At 42.3% G+C, this 18,449-nt stretch overlaps 1 protein-coding gene across 4 annotated transcripts in view; it reads right to left on the reverse strand.

The window, feature by feature from the left end:
* Window positions 1-1,980: 1,980 nt before the first annotated feature.
* The window catches only part of unc5b (unc-5 netrin receptor B), a 54,005-nt gene continuing 37,536 nt past the window's right edge, over window positions 1,981-18,449 (reverse strand). The window contains exons 5-17 of one of the 4 annotated variants that reach the window (XM_085297219.1): window positions 17,376-17,556; window positions 16,388-16,555; window positions 15,299-15,463; window positions 13,339-13,371; window positions 9,832-10,023; window positions 9,070-9,438; window positions 8,892-8,979; window positions 8,402-8,576; window positions 8,067-8,306; window positions 6,940-7,089; window positions 5,580-5,744; window positions 5,269-5,447; window positions 1,981-4,799 (exon numbers count right to left, since the gene is read on the reverse strand). In XM_085297219.1, the coding sequence (XP_085153345.1) occupies window positions 4,634-4,799; window positions 5,269-5,447; window positions 5,580-5,744; window positions 6,940-7,089; window positions 8,067-8,306; window positions 8,402-8,576; window positions 8,892-8,979; window positions 9,070-9,438; window positions 9,832-10,023; window positions 13,339-13,371; window positions 15,299-15,463; window positions 16,388-16,555; window positions 17,376-17,556 (2,271 nt within the window). In that variant the 3' untranslated portion in view covers window positions 1,981-4,633. Of the gene's footprint in view, window positions 4,800-5,268; window positions 5,745-6,939; window positions 7,090-8,066; window positions 8,307-8,401; window positions 8,577-8,891; window positions 8,980-9,069; window positions 9,439-9,831; window positions 10,024-13,338; window positions 13,372-15,298; window positions 15,464-16,387; window positions 16,556-17,375; window positions 17,557-18,449 lie in introns of all 4 variants that reach the window. The other 3 variants (XM_085297217.1, XM_085297215.1, XM_085297218.1) reach the window with 3 other exon arrangements.

The following is an 18,449-nucleotide window of genomic DNA, read 5'->3' on the forward strand; positions in this document are numbered from 1 at the left end:
GCTGCCTTTTGTTTTGTTCCCTGTGAAGATGATCCTACACTGCTTCAACATTTTTTATGTTCAGGCTCCAATCCATGACTGATAGTGTTCCACTGTGCGTTTTTCCGTCCAGGTATTCTTTCACTGTACCGGCATTCTATTTGGGATCACTGTCATACTATAAAAATGAATCCACAGTCAATCAGATGCTTTATAGACAGTATCACGTGATGGATCAAAATCTTTTCTGCGTTCATAATTCCATGACTTTTAACAAGATCCACAACACCACTGGTGGAAATGTAGCCTCCACTCTGTTTTACAGATGGCTTTAGATACTCTGTTGTACTTGTCTCCTGACCTTTTCCATACATATTGATAATAACTTGAGCGGTTACCACAGACTTTTAGCACAGTTCTTGTGTAATTTGTCATACCTCAGTCTTTTTCTTGACAGCCACCCATCCACTGAGACCATTTCTGATGAAGCTTTAGTGACCAGTAGATGGATCAACTGAGTGCCAGATACATCTCTGTATCCTGCATCAGGTCTTTGCCGGATCTTTTTTGATATGTATTCAGTTCATTACTTTCAGATACTATTCATCTGCTGTAGAGAATGTTTATTTGTTTTGTTTAGATTTTTTTTTGTCTTCCACTTGTTCAGTTCCCTTAAATTCTTTTAAGGACACAGCGCACACCATGCTCAGATATGGCGAGGCTTAACAAATGAAACCAAAACATTACCGTATGGGTTGCAAATGAGTGAAAAAGCAGCTGATGTCACACAGCCTGTTGCTCAAGATCACTTTAACTTTACTTTAAAAATGACAAGAAAGTCTGGCTCCTTGGAAGCAAAATAAAAATAAATGATGGAGGGCTGGCTCAAGACTTTCGCACATTACTATAGAGCTCAGTTTGATCTTTTACTAGGGTGAACCAGTAAAGCAACTGTAACCTAGTTATGATGACCCCCCTCCCCCAAACCCCCATTACTCTTTATTCATTCAGCCTGCTGTCATTACACGAGCATTACAGAGCACAGACACAAAAGCTTCACATCTACAGTGTTTTGGGAACTAACCCATAAACACTCACCAGAATTTAAAAATAATAACTTTCCATAGAGTTCAGGGGCAGAGTAGTAGCGCTGGCATCACCACACCAGGAATAGCAGTGTATTTTATTGGGAAACCTGAATTATTAATGGCTTCACAGTGGGCTGGACTGGAACCACTGACAGGCTAGTTCTGGGTGAATGTTTCACACCAGCGCCTGAAGTGCTCTTCATATGGTCACACACTTATTTAAAATGCTGTAGGCTCAGCGATGACTGTTATCATGCGAAAAAGGAGAAAATTATGTTTAGTTAATGCTGCATGTTCTCATTTTCTTTTCTTTAAAATACAAAAACATCCTGTGCAGGGCTGAAGCTACAGTCAGCTTTTATACCAGCATTTTATACACTATACAAGGTTCAGTTATCTCACGCACTGTCAGCCACCAATGAAACAGGTGCAAAGTGTTGTCTATCTTACAGCAACGCACGCTCCATATAGAGATGACACAATATTTTCTCGATATGAGAGCCTCATCTGATCATTTCCCACTCATTGCCCAGTCATAAAGGAAAACTGAGGTTAGAATCCTCAATCTAAACACCCAAGGCAGTCTTTAAAGGCCACTATCAGTACCTCCAAGACCATGTTAATGTGAAGACCAGACGGCCTGCCAGTTAAAAGCTTTTAAAGCTAAATGGACCTAAAGGGAATTTTCCAGTGAAGTGTGAGGTAAAGAGGGACAGGTTGAGCAGCTCTGCATTTTCTGTGAAAATGGGTGTAATTGACAAAACCACAGATGCCATTTAACTGTAATTCTGTCCTTCAGTGCTAAGTACTAAGCGCTGAAGAAGCTCGCAATTAGCTCTATGCATTATTTGAGATATGGCAGTGCAATAGCAGGCTTTAGTGCAATAAAGAGCAAAACACAAACACACAGCTGTTAAACTAAGAAATATAATTTATTGCATAAAAATTATATTTAGTTACAGGTAAGAAGGCTAGACATTTATTTACAATTAGTACTTTACAGAGATGAAATCATGTCACTGAATCCATTTAGTTTTAGTTTTTTTTAGTTTTGTTTTTGGGTGTTTTTTGTAAAAATGTCTGTCTTCTTGAACAAAGGGTAGTTTTTTTCTCTCTTTGACGGGAGCACGTTTTGAATCCAGTACAGCTCCAGCATAAATTATCCAGAGATATGGCCAAAGATCCAGCAGACACTCAAAAAATCTGGACAAATAAACACTGTACTCTACAGCTAGTCAGTCTCTGTAACAAGACTTGTGGAAAGAAAAAAAGTCCTGCAGTGTTCAGGGATCCAAAGTACTGAACAGATTGTGTCCAGGTATTTTTCCTCAGGGCAAAGACCTGCAGGGCACGAGGTCGTCATGTCAGTCGCTGTGCCACTTTGTTTTTCCACGTGTGCTTTTTTGTTTTAAGGTAGCAGCTTTCTTGGTCAGTGATCCAATTGTTCTCCGGATGGAGAATCCCCACACAGACTAGCATCACCGAAAAAATTTTAAAACTACTCCTAAACCAATTTAGGATACAAAATCAAAACCCTGTCAATGTCCTGATCTGAAAAAATAGAATCTTACTCTTCCAGGAAACAAAAGAAGTCAAAACGCTTCACTTTTTCTTATGTACTTGCATAGCACTTACAAAGAGAAATGACAGATCTTAAGAATGTGCACATACTGTACGCGCACACCCACCTGCCCACACACATCCACTCTCACATACACACACACATATGCGCACACACACGGTTCATTCACACAAAACAGTGACATGACTCACTGCTGAGGAGGAGGGATACTGCCTGTGTTTTGGTTCTTGTGGTTGTTTTAAGATATGAACACTTTTTTTGCTTAGAGGGATAAAAAAGACTCAATAACACAGAACTTAGGCAAAGATAATGTTACAGACGAAAGCATTTAAGCTGACGGAACAATAGTGACAATGCAAACAGATTGAGGACCCTGACCACAAAGCAGGCAGATTAAAAGAGTTGAGAGAAGGGAGGCAGAATGAGCTACAGGGCGATGCATGGACATATGGACATATAGATAAGTGGGGGACAGAGAACAGATTGAGGTAAGTTTCACGGTCCCCTTGCTGCCCATTTGATTCAAAGCAGGGCTATTCTATCCTACAATCATGTGTGATCTCGGGAAATGGCCTTCAATTACAGCAAAGCCTTCAAATTACAGCGTGCAGCAAATTCATCAGGACACTTGACCCCCCGTCCAATCATGTCTTACAGATTATATTTTACATTTTTTGAATTGATGCACAAGATTTAAAAAAAAAACAACCCAGAAATAAACATAGTTTTGTTATTCACAAGAGAGACATCCACTGTGTCCTAACTCTCCAATTTTGGCGTGCTCTACTAGGATCAAAAAAATAATACACAGCAGATCAGTAGCCTAAACAAGCACAGATGTTAAAACAGGCTCTACATGATCGTAACACCAGTGACAGTAAAAGGAAAAGAAACAGAAAACAAAGAATCCACAAATCTGGACAATAAATGAAAGCGTTCCCCAAAGGAAACTTTGTTTTTGTTGATGTTTTTTTAAGGGATGACCAGAAAGCTCTCCTGCAGTTTATTCTCAAAAGATTGAAGTGTGGCAGAGCGTAAGAGGAATGCAAGGAGAGATGAAAGAGAAACACCCCTGTGAGTCGGAATGATATGCCAAGGCTTTGAGGCGTTTGTTGGTATAAAGAGTCAGTCTAGTTATTCGCCAATTCTGAAGCAAACTTCAAAAATTCGCACTTCTACAACATAGGAGAGGCAGCTTTTTTTTTTACGCCCAAAAAATCCGAACCTTGAGGGTTCGATCGTTACACGATTTGTCATCAGTCGAAGCAGTTAGATGAGAAATCCTAGCCTGCCTGCTTCAGAGCCGATTAATGACTGCTCTGCCTGTGTGTGTGTTGGAGTGTGTGCAGTCTGGGGAGGCTGGAGGCAGGTCGGTGCTGCCTGTCCTTCAGCGCACACATGGCGATGACAATGAAGAAACAAAAGTCCTCTGCCATGAGGTGAGGGTGTTCTTAAATCATGCACTTTCATGCTGCTACTGAAACACAGGCCATCCCGCGTTAGCGTTTGTGTCGTTGTGCGTGCTTCAGCGTGCTGAATACATGAACGTTTCCATTTTTTCCCAAAGCACTCATATTTATATATACAAGCATGGAGCCATTTTCAACATTCAAAGGCAGTCAACACCATGTCTGACAGACAACTTTAGAGCCACTTTATGCCTTGGTACCCTCGGATAGTTTTTTTTTTATACCTCGCAGATGCAACGTTGCTTTGGAGGGCTCAAGCCGAATCGGGTTAGCAGGTGGATGGCACGCATGGGAATATGTTATGGTGGCCATGGAGCTACAGTGGCTGATCTTCTCAGGGCCAGTGAAAAGGGAAATGAGGCAGAGGTAATAAAGTTTATGTGAAGCAACCAAAATGCTCTGTGGGTTTATGATTTGCGCTGGCGTGTGTGCATATTCATTCATAGGCAGGTATTTTCATTGCGGTGGTGGTGAGAGAGGAAAAAAAAAGTCTTGCTCTCTTGTTTCTTGACCAATCAACAATCCCCATCAGTTGTCATGACAACTAGCACCTCACTTTTGCCCATCTCCTCCAGTGCGGTCGCCAGAGAGACCAAGTCTGCGTCACCTTGGTGACATGCTTCCCATAAGTCCAGCAGAACACCTGTGGGGCTGGGCTTTGTGGCAAAGTAGTTCAAATACCTGGATGAAGGAAAGAAGGCGCAAGTCGTGAGAAGAAAAAGGAGAGAGCAAAAACAGTCCTTCATCACTGATTATCTTTTTCTTTTTTCTTTTTTTGGTCATTACTGGATGTTGCACATACTGGAGGAAAAACCTCTGACACTCCAATACTGATACCCAGCTAAGCATCATATTTCAAAGGCATGGTTAGATAATTAGCAAGATGGATTTTTGTAACATTATATAACACGCATGACTGAATCATATTTTTTAACTTAATATTCAAGCCCAGCTTTTGAGATTCTAATCAGTATGGGCAGATATAACATGACTTTTCATAGTCGTCTGTCTAAATTTAATTCACTTAAACCCAATTCTAAACTGACCTCTGAGGCCTCTTTAAATCATCTCATATCAGACAATGATGAACACTGCAGCTCCTACAGTCGTTTTAGAATGCAACTCAAGTAACAAACGTGCTTTATCTGACCTGTCAAAGCCCAGACTGTGAGCCAGTAGCCTCCAGTCACATCCTCGAGCGCTGGGTGCATCCAAACTGGCGCAGATTTTCTGGCGGATGGAGTCAGGCAAGCGAAAGGCATAAGGTCCCACTTGAGAGGAAGGTAGGCACGTTCCTCCTGAGGGGAGGGGCGAGTGCGGAGGTAAAGTCTGGAAGAACAGAGGCGTCGAGAAGCACTGAGACCAACCTTTGTATTGATTGGAGTAACTGTGCAGCTGCATTGCAGCGTTATCTGTGTGTGCGCATGTGTGCGCAAGCATTTTCTCAGACGTCACCATTACCTCCTGGATGTCAGTGTGCAGCTGGAATATCTGTCCCTCCCCTTCCACCTGCCGGACGCAGATCTTACAGGTGAGCTGAGACACAGCCAGGCTGCCTCTCTCCAGGCTGAAGGTGCAATGCAGGGGTCTCTGACTGCCACTCCAAATGTGATAAAACGGTATCTCCTGTCACACAGACAAAAGTGGTAAACAGGAAAAGCCAGGAAAAAAAAGGCTCTCTACCACTGTGATTAAAGCGACCTCTTCCCGAGCAGCACAATCTGGGATCATCTAGAATGCAGTTTCCATTAAAGGTCTGTGCAGTATGCTTTATTTTGATAGTGGGTGTTTCCACCAACTGGGTCTCTGTGCGTTGGAGGATAATTTATTTCTAAATCGCACTGTCCATAAATTAGAAGCGCTATCAGATTTTCTGTTTGTTTATTCAGAAACGGTTCAGACTGCAATCTTCCTGCGAAAAGAATGCAGGAGAGACTTTGAGTGTTTACAGCAGTCAAGTATGCTATAACATTTGTAAAATAGCCCTCTTATTGAAATGAAGCAAGATTACTGTTTAAGCTTGTGTAGTACTGCTCATTATGACAAATTAAAGGAAAAGCCTGAGCACCCCAGTGAGTTGATCTGGTTGTTTTGTTTAGCTGTGGGAGGCATTTTGCTGGTATAATTTTGCAGGCTACTGCACAGTATAAAGTTGGCATGAGCGATCAGCTTCATCCTTAAATGAAACCTTTCTATCCTGGTGGGAGTGGTCGGTCTGTGGATGACAATGTCCCCATCCTTATGGCATGAAAATGTTTAAATTATATGCCATGGTCATCACTATCATCAGAGCTCAAGCCAACTGAACACCTATGGGAGATTTTGGACTGAGGTTTTAGACAGCTCTCGCCGCCACCATGATTAAAACCCTAAATGAGGGAATATCTTTTTAAAAAACACTGTTTAATCACTTCAGTAGACTGCCAGAGACTTTTTAGAGCCAGTGCTCAGCTGCCCTGCAATTTAAAAAGACACCTTAATTTGTCACTGGTCTGTATCAGCTTTTTTAAAGCTTCTGTGTTCTGTTCTCTTCTATTCACGTGCCGCCAGACTGGACTGATGGAAGAAACAAGTCATTTCACAAAGAACATGAGTGTGGTGGTGTTTCACTTAAAACCACAATCATGAAATGTCAAAAACAGTTTAGGTCTGTGACATCAAAAACCTAAATGCTGCAAATCTGCAATGCCTAATGATGTTGATGTGATAAGGTTATTTAGAAATCTGGTGAATATCAGTTGGACTTCAGGCATACATATAATGCATATTATGTATATATATATATGCATATATCTATAACGAGTCTGCTGCATTATGTCACCTGGTACTTGGCCAGAAGTTTGCTTCTCCAGTAAGTGTGGGGAATGTCGTGGATGGACAGTCGCAGATTGTGGTAGCTATCTTTGAAGAGCAGCGGCTTGGGATCTTCCAGCAAAACTCCACCCAGACTCCTCTCCAAATCCAGCACCTCCTGCACAGAAAGCCATAGAAGACGGGCTTAGGGCTTTATTTATTTGGTTTTAGCGCGGGCTCATCCCCTCGCATTGCAAGATCATGCTTTCAAAAGATGCCTAATTAAAATGTGTCCAAATGGAAATGCTCTGAGCTAACAGTTTAAAAGCTGTTTGAACTTTTCCAGCCAGAAATCATGCAGCGGGATGCCAATATACTGCACACAGCGCACTCGTGTTTACTATCCTGGCTGGTCTGAGAGAGGAAAAATATTTTTCCACTGAACACTCACTTTGTGTTTGGTATAGTTTTTGTATTTTGCTCTACTATTTTGAGCCGTTGCTTCCTGCGGGACATGAAAACTCAATGTATTGCACCAAATTTAATTTGGAGAAATGAGATGAATCTGCAGAGTTGAAAGGGGATGGTACTCCTCTATCGCCCAGAACCACTATGGAAATAAGTTATATTAACTTTTAATGTTTTTATTCCGTGACATGCTTCAATATAATACACCTTGTCTATGTTATTTTCTATTTATAGTTCATTTAATTTTATTTCTTGCTATGCTTTTTGGTTTTGCATGTCCAAGTCTTATGCAGGATCTTTTGTGTTACATTATTTTTTGCTTCGCATGTCTTCAGAGTCGTGTTATATCTCTCTTTAGTGACATAATCAACTCAAACAAGGGTATTTTTCAGCTTATCTGATGAGTATTTATTTATTTTTAAGTTTACACACCTTTGGAAGTCCCACTGTATATGTGTATGGGTACCATGTTTTGCTAAGGAAATAAAAAACGTGGAATAAATAAGACCTAATTAATTTTGGAATGTTTTCGAGTATAGGAAAATGCTTCGGGAGAGCAGAAAGACAAATGAATAGAAAGCAACAGAGACAGGAAATCGCAGGCAAGCAACAGGGTGAACAGCTTAAAGTGCACGTGAGGAGACAGTAATATAAACCCACACAGATGCATAAACATGAGAGCAGCACCTTGAGTGCATGTGGGGTGTCATGGATACAGTAGATCCGGAGGCTGTAATCCAGGGAGAGGCATGGTGCGCGGGGGGCGAAGAGAGCCAGCTGCAGGCGCTTGCAGGCAGGCTGTGGAGGGCACGACTGGCCCACAAGGCCATATGTTCCTAGCTGCTCCATGAGAACGTGACAGCACTCCTCCTCCAGCTGCAGGTAGCATGGGGACGACAAAGTCTCCTCCCCTACAGTCAGCACCTCCTGAACAGGGATAAAAGGAGCAATCAGTGACACAAAAAAAGAGCAAAAAAAAGGGAAGGCATTCATCATTTGATACCAGCGTGAGGCTCTCTCACCTCCCATGCTCCTTGATGCGTTTGCGTTTTCAGTGTGAGAGTCCAGTCAGGTGTTGGCGTGTCTAGTTGGGCACAGTGTGGCAAAGTAAGGGCAACGGGGCGATTCAGCAGCATACCAGATGGACCACAGCTCACCACAGGACTGAGTACAGTCTGACTGCCCTCAGAGGGTAACCTGTAGATATCACACACATGCACACGCTTCATTTTTAAAAGAAAATGGCAGATATGTTTGGAACATCCTAACTTAAATCAAACACCAGGAACTACCCGCCGTGGTGAACCCTTACGAATAAGGGAGCAGCTGAAAGTAGCTTCTTCAATTTTAAGTTAAAGGCTGGGACAAGTTGTTGATATTTTTGTGCTCAGAAGTGGAAGCGAGTCTTGCAACGGAAAGTTTTCTGATTGAGGTGAGACTAAGGTCTATTCTGCCTTCTATGGGTGAAACAGATAAGAGAAATAAAGAATTAAAGAACTAAGGGGCACTCACGTTGTTTTGTCCCACTTGTTGATGATGAGGTACATTTCATAGAACTTCCCCTGGGGGATTGTGCCAGGGGGGACCAGCAAACTTACACCTAAAAAAGAGAAGGGGGTCATGACTTATCTTGTCTTCAATGCATCTAAAGGTGTCTTTAGTTATCACTAGCTACAAATCAGCTTTGTACCTGTATTGGGAATAGTGAGGCGTCCTCCTAGATTTCCAAGCGTGGCGCTTGTACTCAACCCAGCCTCTCTGGATAGCGTGTGGGTGTGATACTCTCGCTCTCTGCCCACGGTACCCACCGACTTTAAGCTGAGGATCTCTCCGTCACCTGAGCTTATGTCATTGGGAAGCTCCAGGGAAGAAAGCGTGGAGGAGTTATACACCTTGATTTTCAGGCTGGGCAGGGGGTCCAGCAACGGAGAGGTGGTCATGGGGATTTTGTGGGGGCTGTCGTTGACCCCTTGTTGGAGGGAGAAGAGCGGCCCACGGAAAGCCCCCGCTGTGGCTGTCAGATCTGGAGGAGCTGAGGGATGTAGAGGGTGAGGGTTATCTGTGGGTACGGGAGAAGAGAGGAGCTTATCACTAGAAATGACACGAGCAGGGCTGAGAGAGCCGAAAGTGACGCCAGTGGAATGGATTAATGTTGCTAATTAATATTTGATGGCAAGAGCAAGAGAAAGGACACCATGACGAATGTTTAAAATGTAAAAAATGTAACGCAGTAAAGAATGGAGAGCTGACTGAGAGGAGATAATGGTATAAGAGAATTAATTTATGGGATGATATAAATAGCAACGCGATGATAAAAATGAGCAGGGACAGTGTTTCTATGAAAATAAGAAAAACACGAGAATAGCTGTGGGGAAAAAAGGAATAATGCAAAAAATAATTGAGTGCAAATACCTGCCGACTCACGCGAGTGTGCATGCGTGTGCAAACTCACCCTGTCTGGGAGGTTTGTAGTTGCCAGGGTGGAACGCGGTGGTGAGAGCTGATGAAGAATCGGTGATGTCTCCGTGGAGATGTCGGCATCTGCGGCGGTATGCGAGCACTCCCACGCACAGTGCCATTATTACGCTCAGCGGCAGGGCCACGAGAACCGTGTAGACTGCTACACCCATACCTGGAGCCAGGGCTGAAAGAGGGACAGAAAGCCAAAACATCATCAAGAGACTCAGATGAAAACACACATTTACATCTGCAAGGGAAAACCATGATTGAAGGAAGCATAATGTATGGCATATCATCTGATTTACTACATGCTGTAGAGTAAGCAGAATAAATTAGTCATGGAAGTCTAAGTTAGTGCTGAAAGCATTTGCTGATTAATTCATTAGTTCATCATCAGACTAAAAACAGAGTCCTGAACATAAAAAATATATTTTAAAAAATCTTTTTTTTTTCTTATATAGCTGTAAATCCAATTTGTTGGGGGTCAATGTATTGAGTGGGGTAAAAATAACTTTCCTAGAACTCAGGAAATGACCTCTAATTAGTAATTAGTAACATCTGTTATTAATAAAAAAAAAAAATCAGATTTATCTGTGTTAAAATAAATCAATTTGTGTTTTCAGCCTTTTTAGATCAGGGCTGGCATAGCTGCTCACTTTTGTAGGTACGGCTGTTCAACTGTTCTTTAATGCAAATATTTAATCAGCCAATCACATGGCAGCCACTCATTGCATTTAGGCCTGTGGACATGGTGAAGATGACCTGGTGAAGTTCAAACTGAGCCTCAGAATGGGGAAAAAAGGTGATTTAAGTGACTTTGAATGTGGTATTGTTGTTGACGCCAGAGGTCAGAGGAGAAGGGTCAGGCTGCTTTGAGCTGATAGGAAGGCAACGCTACTCAAGTATCCACTTATTTCAACCAAAATTTGCAGAAGAGCATCTCTGAACAACACGATGAATCTTGAAGCAGATGAGCTACAGCAACAGAAAACCACGCTGATACCACTCCAACAAATAACTGAGGTTACAATTCACACAGGCTCACCAACCTTGGGCAATAGAAGACTGAAAAAACATTGCCTAGTCTGATGAGTGTCAGCATGGATCCATGCTGCCTGCATCAGTGGTTTAGGCTGCTGATGGTGGTGTAATGGTGAGGAGGAGATTTTCTTGGGACACTTTTGGGGCCCTTAGTAACAACTGAGCATTTTTTAAACACCACAGCCAACTTGAGTATTGTTGCTGACCATGTCTATCTCTCTGTGACCACAATATATATCTCAATATTGAACAGATCTCAGATCTGGTGACAGATCCAGTATAGCTCCTTTGGGATGTGGAGGAACGGGAGATTCACATCATGGATGTGCAGCCAATCTTGTTTAATCTATGCAACGAAGAATTAAAGCAGTTCTGAAGGCAGAAAGGTGTCTAAACTGTTATTAGTAAGGTGTACCTCCCCCTCCCCGTCTATCTCAATTTGCACCGTCAAATCAATTGCCCCCAACCCCTAAAAACCACCTCCTCCCTTAAAAACGGCTCTTAAACATGCTATAAAGCTTCACAGAAAGCTGATTAAAGGGTGTATCGACTAGAGTTACGGTCATTTTAGTGCTCGCCGTACTATTACAGCTCAACATAAACATGTTGTCCAGGAAACTGAAAGAGATCAATTAATATTGAAAAGCTTCAAAGAGAAAATACTCCACTGATCTGATATATTAAATCACCATACAGGCCATTATGTGACCAGTAATTGCATTGTCTTTTCAATGATATGATAAAATTGACTGTTTCTGCAGTCTGAGACTTTAATCCCCTGTTATAGTGTTACTTTCCATAAAAAAGATAACAGTGAGCTGCATGCAGTAAGCAGAGGAAAAGAGAGCCCCGTTATCTGAGCATATGCAGATACTCTGAGTATCATTGGTATCAGGGGAGAAAAAGATGGATTTATTCATACCTAGAAAATCAGGCAGCTTAAGCCTCGTAGCTTTCGCTGAAACTTAGAAATGAATTTTTACACGGAGCAAAGCCCGTGGATTTTCTTGCCCATCTGTTCCACTGGAAGTGCATTAAAAATGATGATGATTATGAGGAATGGGCCCAATAATTCTTGTGGCTTTGGAGTACTTGTGGACACTTTGTTGTTTTTAAAGACATACTTTACGATTGCTTCACTCTGGTCTGCCTGTCACTATGCACCATGTAGTCAGTTTAAATATAGAAATCATCCCTGAAAGGCCCATTAATAAACAGCTCCTCCAGGGGGTGTTTGGCCCCAACTTCACCTGTTCCCCACCGAGCTCCCTCCCACGTCTCTGGCTGGGTGATTGGTTGTGACTGGTCAGCAGGCTCGCCACAGCCAGACCCAAACCAGACACGTGAGGGAGTCGCGCCACAGTAGCAAAGAAGAGAAGACAAGGAGCAAAGTTGGCGGGAGACGAAGAGGAGCAAAAAAAAAAAAAAAAGGAGAGGGAGAAGGAGTAGACGGCCTAGATAGACTCACAGGAGGAGAGAGAGCTAGATGAGAGGCAATTTGGCAAAAGGGATAGGAAGAAGTTAGATAAGGTTGTGATTTGTAGAGAGGACAGAGGGATTATAAGTGTGTTGAGGAGGGGAGAGGAGATAAGGATAGCAGTGCTTTAGGAAAGAAGACAACCAAAGACACTACAGAGCAGCGGTTAGAGCTGAAGAGAGGGTGGAGGATAAGAAAGCCGGAGGCAGGCAGGCTGTGGAAGAGGAGAGCTCCCATGCTCACGTGGCGCGATTGAACCGAATCGGACAGCCGTCCACACTTATTACCAGAAACGGAACAATAGCGAATTAGGTGCATTACTAAGGCTGCTCTCCCCTGAGTCCACATCACATTGAGCTGGAGGAATTACCATCACTTCAAATGTAAACTATATCACAGATTAACTGAGAGTCAGACAGAAATCAAGGGCTTTTCTCCTGCGAGCGCTGTGCTTCTACCACACAGCCTATGGATCAAGGAGTCTCAGCTTAGAGGCATGTCATTTTGCTCACTCCATAACAGAGTTGTCATGACGGAGTAGCTCTCGCTAAACCATTCTGGGCAGTATGTGTAATTACACCAGCATTTTGTAATCAGATACTGCTTTTTCTCCCCCCCCCCCCTCCCCCCCCCCTTTACAATCACAATAAGCTTCTGTACAAAAGATGAGACATGCTAGGACTGAGTCAGCTCTGAAACCAATGTTACACTTAGTCAACACACTAGACAAGCGTGGATAACAACACTCATAAGCAGGCTGGACAAGAAGGTGAGGCGTGTCTACGCTGAGCGTGATGCAAGCTGACATAAAAGCACGGACAGACAGGCAACACAAAAAGCTGCACGCATTCAGCCCCACGTGCTAACGCAAGGTGTTAGGAGTCCTAACCTGCGTGAGCAGAGAGACACACGACACACACAACGCAAAAGGCAAGCGGCGTGAAGCGGTGACAGAGCAAAGTCATGGGAAGGTGGACTTACGATGGCTTGTATGTTCAATAGAAATCTTTTTATCTGTTTGAACAGGAGAAAAAAAAAACCAAAAAAAAAAAAACATAATGTAAAAAATGGGTGGACTGGTTTGTTATGCAAATGAAAGATGCAATAACATAATACAAAGCCAAAACAGGAACGTAAACAATAGCTCAATCTGTGAACATAAAATGCATACTACAGGCAAGAAATGATAAATTCATATTAAACAAACAATCAAACCTCTTCTAGAAATGTGCGAAAATGTGAGATAAATTTCAGCATAACTGTTTATTTGTGGCATGAGGAAAAATAACACTCTGAATAATATCAGTATCATATGGATGAGGCTGCTTCAGAAAATGAACCAGGACTCTGGCGGTTGTGTGGTACATGACTGACACCAAGTAGACTGAAACCTGAATGTTATCCTCTTCATCCTATGAGGACAAAAAAAACATCTCCGCTGACGGGAACAATCATTCCTACGATAACACCGGCGTGAATCATCACCAAGTGGTTTGAGGAAATATGGAAACCATCTTTCAGGATTGTGTCGCTGACTAGATCTCAAATCAAATAAGCGTCTCTCCGTGGCATCATCAGAACGCACAAATGGCTTCCCCAGATGCTGCCATTTGTCCAATTGCAATTAGAATCTACCAGGATGCGATGAAGATGAGGGTTTACGGTGTCTCAGAGCATTTGCACATTTACGACTCGGGGTATTTAGCCGATCCTCGGAGGGATTAACATTGCGTGAGCTAAAGAGTCTGATTTCTGATTAAAGCGTGCGAGGGATGCAAAGAGCTCTAATATCATCAGGTGTGTTTGTGTTTGTGACCACGGGACAGTCATACATGATGTGCTGGGAACATGAATAAGTCAGTCAGTAACTTGTAGTTTGCAGACTGACACATTTACAGATTTTCGACAGCACAGTGCTTCTCATCCTCGCTCCCTGTCAGAGCCACTCAAGTGCTCGTTTTTTCCCCCGATGGCCTCCTTAGAACGCCGGCTACGTGCAGCCGGATCGGACAGCAGCGTATTCCGTCTAAAGTGGGTGCTCTGTGGAAGCTTGTTTATGGCAGGACTCGCATGTGTGTGTGTGGCTGACACGGCTGACGCTCAGCATTGGTTTGAGTGTGCATATGATCCCCCCTGCGACACACACACCTTCTGCAACCCAGCTGCACGTGCATTTAGAAGGTTTGTCTCTGCATACTTGGGCGTGTTTGCATCTCTGTGTGTGTGTCTTTTAAGCGTGTGCTTGAATGTATTTCTCTCGCCCTGCCTTTTGTGGATGTGCATCTCTAAGATTCTAATGCGCTGTCAGCTGGATTCCTCCCAGCTCATCACAGGCTGCACATTGGGTGTCAGCGCGAGTCTGACTCACTCTCATATGCTCTTCCCTGTGCTAATTTTTCGACTTGGCTGTGTCATGCTCGCTTCCCACTCCACGCACATCTTTCACTTTCCCCCCTCTCTCTCTCTCCATCTGTGGTTCTTTAGATGTGGATCAGTTGCCTGCTCTCCTTGTGAACCTGAATTTTTCCTCCTGAAACATCTGTCTGCGATTTCCCTCTCCCCCCCCCTTTTTTTTTTTATATCTCTCACCATGTTGCAGTGGCTCAACGCCTCGGGAATACAGTTTCTTACCAAATAGCTTTGAAATATAATATGTCTTATAAAAGTGTGAGCAAAGAAATCCGCGCCTGCGAGATCAATTCAACAACCACCTGAAGGAGAAATTATGCTGTTAGGGAAATGACCCCTATGGATACATCAATAACACCATCTTCTATCAACTATAAGCATCAGTGAGTGAATTCAACAGATGGTGGTCTCTATTAAAAGGCAGGGGAGAGTATTAGGTTACATTACATACATGAAGAAATACATATACATAAGCCAAATATTTACCCAGCTTTGATGTTTAACATCCAGTTCCAACATATTGGACACTTACTTCTTGCACATAACCCCTCAGTGCAGTTCTTGCTCTCCATCATGCTGCCACTGCAGTGCTTTCCTCCATTTATGGGTGGGGGGGCTTGACACTCTCGGCTGCGCCAGTGGGTGCACTCTGTCCCACAGGCGGACCACTTTGCCCACTCAGTCCATCCTCCATCCACTGGAATGAAAACAGAGATGTGAGTCACTTTACAGTAAGCCAACAGCAAAACAGTTTAATCGCTTCGGGTAAAGGGGAGTTGGGCATGCTGTTATAATGCAGTCTGATGCATATGTAATGGCTCGAAGTGCATAATTTAACAATTTTGCACAAAAAAAAAAAAACAACATTCTGTGCTTTGGAGTTAGGGTGGTCTAGACAGGATGTTATATGACTGTACAACTTTGCACTGTGTTCCCAGTGCAGGCACCTCTTAACAGTGAAGCCACGGCTTTCGTAAGAGCAAACACTCCTCTGTGCTCTTTGGGAAAAGTTATGATGGAGTAAACAGTCGTCTGGTTTTCTCTAACATGGACCACAACCTCAAATATGATCAGACAATGTTTATTGAAATTGAATGGTGAATGGAGAAAGCAAAGATCTAGGCCTGGTGTCTAATCAGGTACTTAGACTCGATTGCATTAATCAGGCATCCAGAAACACTGGGAGGATTTCTTTAAATCATGATTTGTCTTTCAATGAGCATCTTAAACAAATGTTACGGTCTGCTTTCTTGCATTTGCACAATATCTCTAAAATTAGAAACGTCCTGTCTCAGAGTGATGCTGAAAAACTAGTTCAATTCAATAATTCATCTAATTTATTATTGTCAGGCCACTTTAAATGCTCCCTGAAAAGAGCTTTTTTCTCCAATACTGGCTTCTCTTAACTGTTAAATCCTGAATGGACATTAAATCCTTCTCCTCAGATACAAGGTCTCGATGAATCAGGCCCTATCTTATCTTAAATACCTCATAGTACCGTATCACCTCAATAGAGCACTTTCAGATAAATTATCTCCAGCTGAGGAACAAAACTGGCAGCTGTTTGTTTACTTAAAATCTGAACATTTTAGAAATCAACAAATGAGTATCTGGTCTTCACCTGGGCATAGCGTGGTGCAAGTTACTCTCTGTACCGGCGGGCCCTCACAGAAGGCTCCTCCGTTCAAAGGGGCCGGATTGGTGCAACTGCGTGTCCGACGCTGCCAGCCACGCCCACAGCGAGCGTTGCACTCCGACCACTCCGTCCAAGAAGACCAACCTCCGCTCACTGAGACGCACAAAATGAGACAAAGTGAGCAAGTCTGAAAGTTAATACGTGGATGATTTTTAACATTCATGACAATCACTTTATCAACTCTTGCTATTATATTTAACATACATATCAGTGAGTGATGGCCAGGATCACCTCCTGAGGTATATTTACTGAAATCTGTCTACCACACTTACACCAATCAGGTGCAACATTAAAACAACATGCTTGATATTGTGTAGGGCCCTGATAGGAGATTTGATTTTTCAAAGCAGTGCATTGGCAGTGGATGCTTGGGATCATGTTGCTTGTAGGGTAAAGCTGTGCTTTTGGTGCATGATGTGGGTGCGATTTAAGTATTTCTTGTGTGCATCGTTCACTCTCCTGGTGGGAAGAGGCTGCTGCAGTTGCAGAAAGTGGAGTTGCTTGGTCTACAGTAATGTTGGTAATAATATTCTAATAATCATAAAAGTAAAAATAATTTAAACTCGTCCAAAGATCAAAGGTTTACTAGCAGAACTTTAAATTTGTTTTAGTGGTTTAACTGCTAATATACATCTACTGAAAAAATTCTACCATTAATTAAGTTTACTGAGTATTAAAGATTTACACAAGAGGGGCTAAAATTACAATTCATTGTTTTTTTCAGTCAGTTATTGCTCAGCATATTGAATCACTAAACCAAAGAACCAAACAGATGATTCTGATAATGGCTACATGCTGTCACAAGTCGAATTCATAACCAGCATTTCATAGTTTTTTTCTTTAATCCAAAGCAAACGTGTCATTAATGTGAGGAGGTGTGAGGTGTGGAGGGGGTGCGAAACGGATGTGTTACCATAAACAATAAGCGTAGCTGTGCTGCTGCGTCTTTTGGCAACCACATTTCGAGCCACACAGGTGTAGTTAGCCGTGTCCGAAAGTCTGGCCTGCTTGATGATCAGATCGTGATCAATTGTGATCAGAAAATTGGAGTCCTGCGATGGATCAATGACGTCCTCATTTTTCAGCCAGTCAACCTGGAGACAAGCAAGAATAGGCCGACACATACCGCTGAAATAAAGATGAGGAAGCCTCAAAAAGGTTATGAAAGTTATAATTATCCAACATAAAAAAATAAAAAAATAAAATTACAAATCAGGCGCTTCACACTCACAATGAGTAAATATAGAAAACAAGAAATTAGCTCTCACAGTCTCAGATGCTCGATGTTTTTCACATAAAATCAGCAGGTGTGTATGCATAAATATGAGTCATCTCACCACGCACAGAGCCATTCAGTAAACACGGTAAACCTGCAGTGTATCAAGCCATCACAACACAAAGTATTGATCAAACATGCAGTCAAAATGTGATTGTTTTTGCCAAGCAAAAACACTAATTTGTTTCTTCTCTCGAAAAATGTCTTTCATTCACTTTTATTTTGACTAATTTTTGCCTTTTTAATGGGCAAAAATCCATAACTAACTGATTACATTAACAAAATTGGTATAATTTTATAATTAAACCAATTTGCTTTTATTTTGAAATTTACGTAACGTGCTTTTTATGTCAAAATTCTCCTGGTTAATAGGTATCTAAAAAGAAAAAGACAGCTTTCACAATACAAATGTGGGTAAAATAAGCAATTCAGATACAAGGTTTTACAGTTAGACTAGCTTGGTGTTAAAACATGACACAAGCATATTTCTTTGCGTGTTTTAGTGACTCTTTTATTGATGGTGTCAAAATGTCAGCATCTCGCCCTTTACTTTCTTTCCTTTTGTTTTATGCTGTTGCAGATTGCACAGCATAAATCTGAAATCAAAACAACACAACACAAAAGGATTTGAGCTGTTTATTGCTCATCAGAATCAAGAAGAAAAATATGAGTGTGAACGTGTTGAAAAGGCTACAGAAGAGGAACAAATTA

The sequence above is a fragment of the Mchenga conophoros genome, linkage group LG13 (assembly GCF_057382185.1).
Source record: "Mchenga conophoros isolate Kocher_MC1m ecotype Shallow Benthic linkage group LG13, M_conophoros_male_GT1.1, whole genome shotgun sequence".
In the NCBI taxonomy this organism is placed as follows: Eukaryota; Metazoa; Chordata; class Actinopteri; order Cichliformes; family Cichlidae; genus Mchenga; species Mchenga conophoros.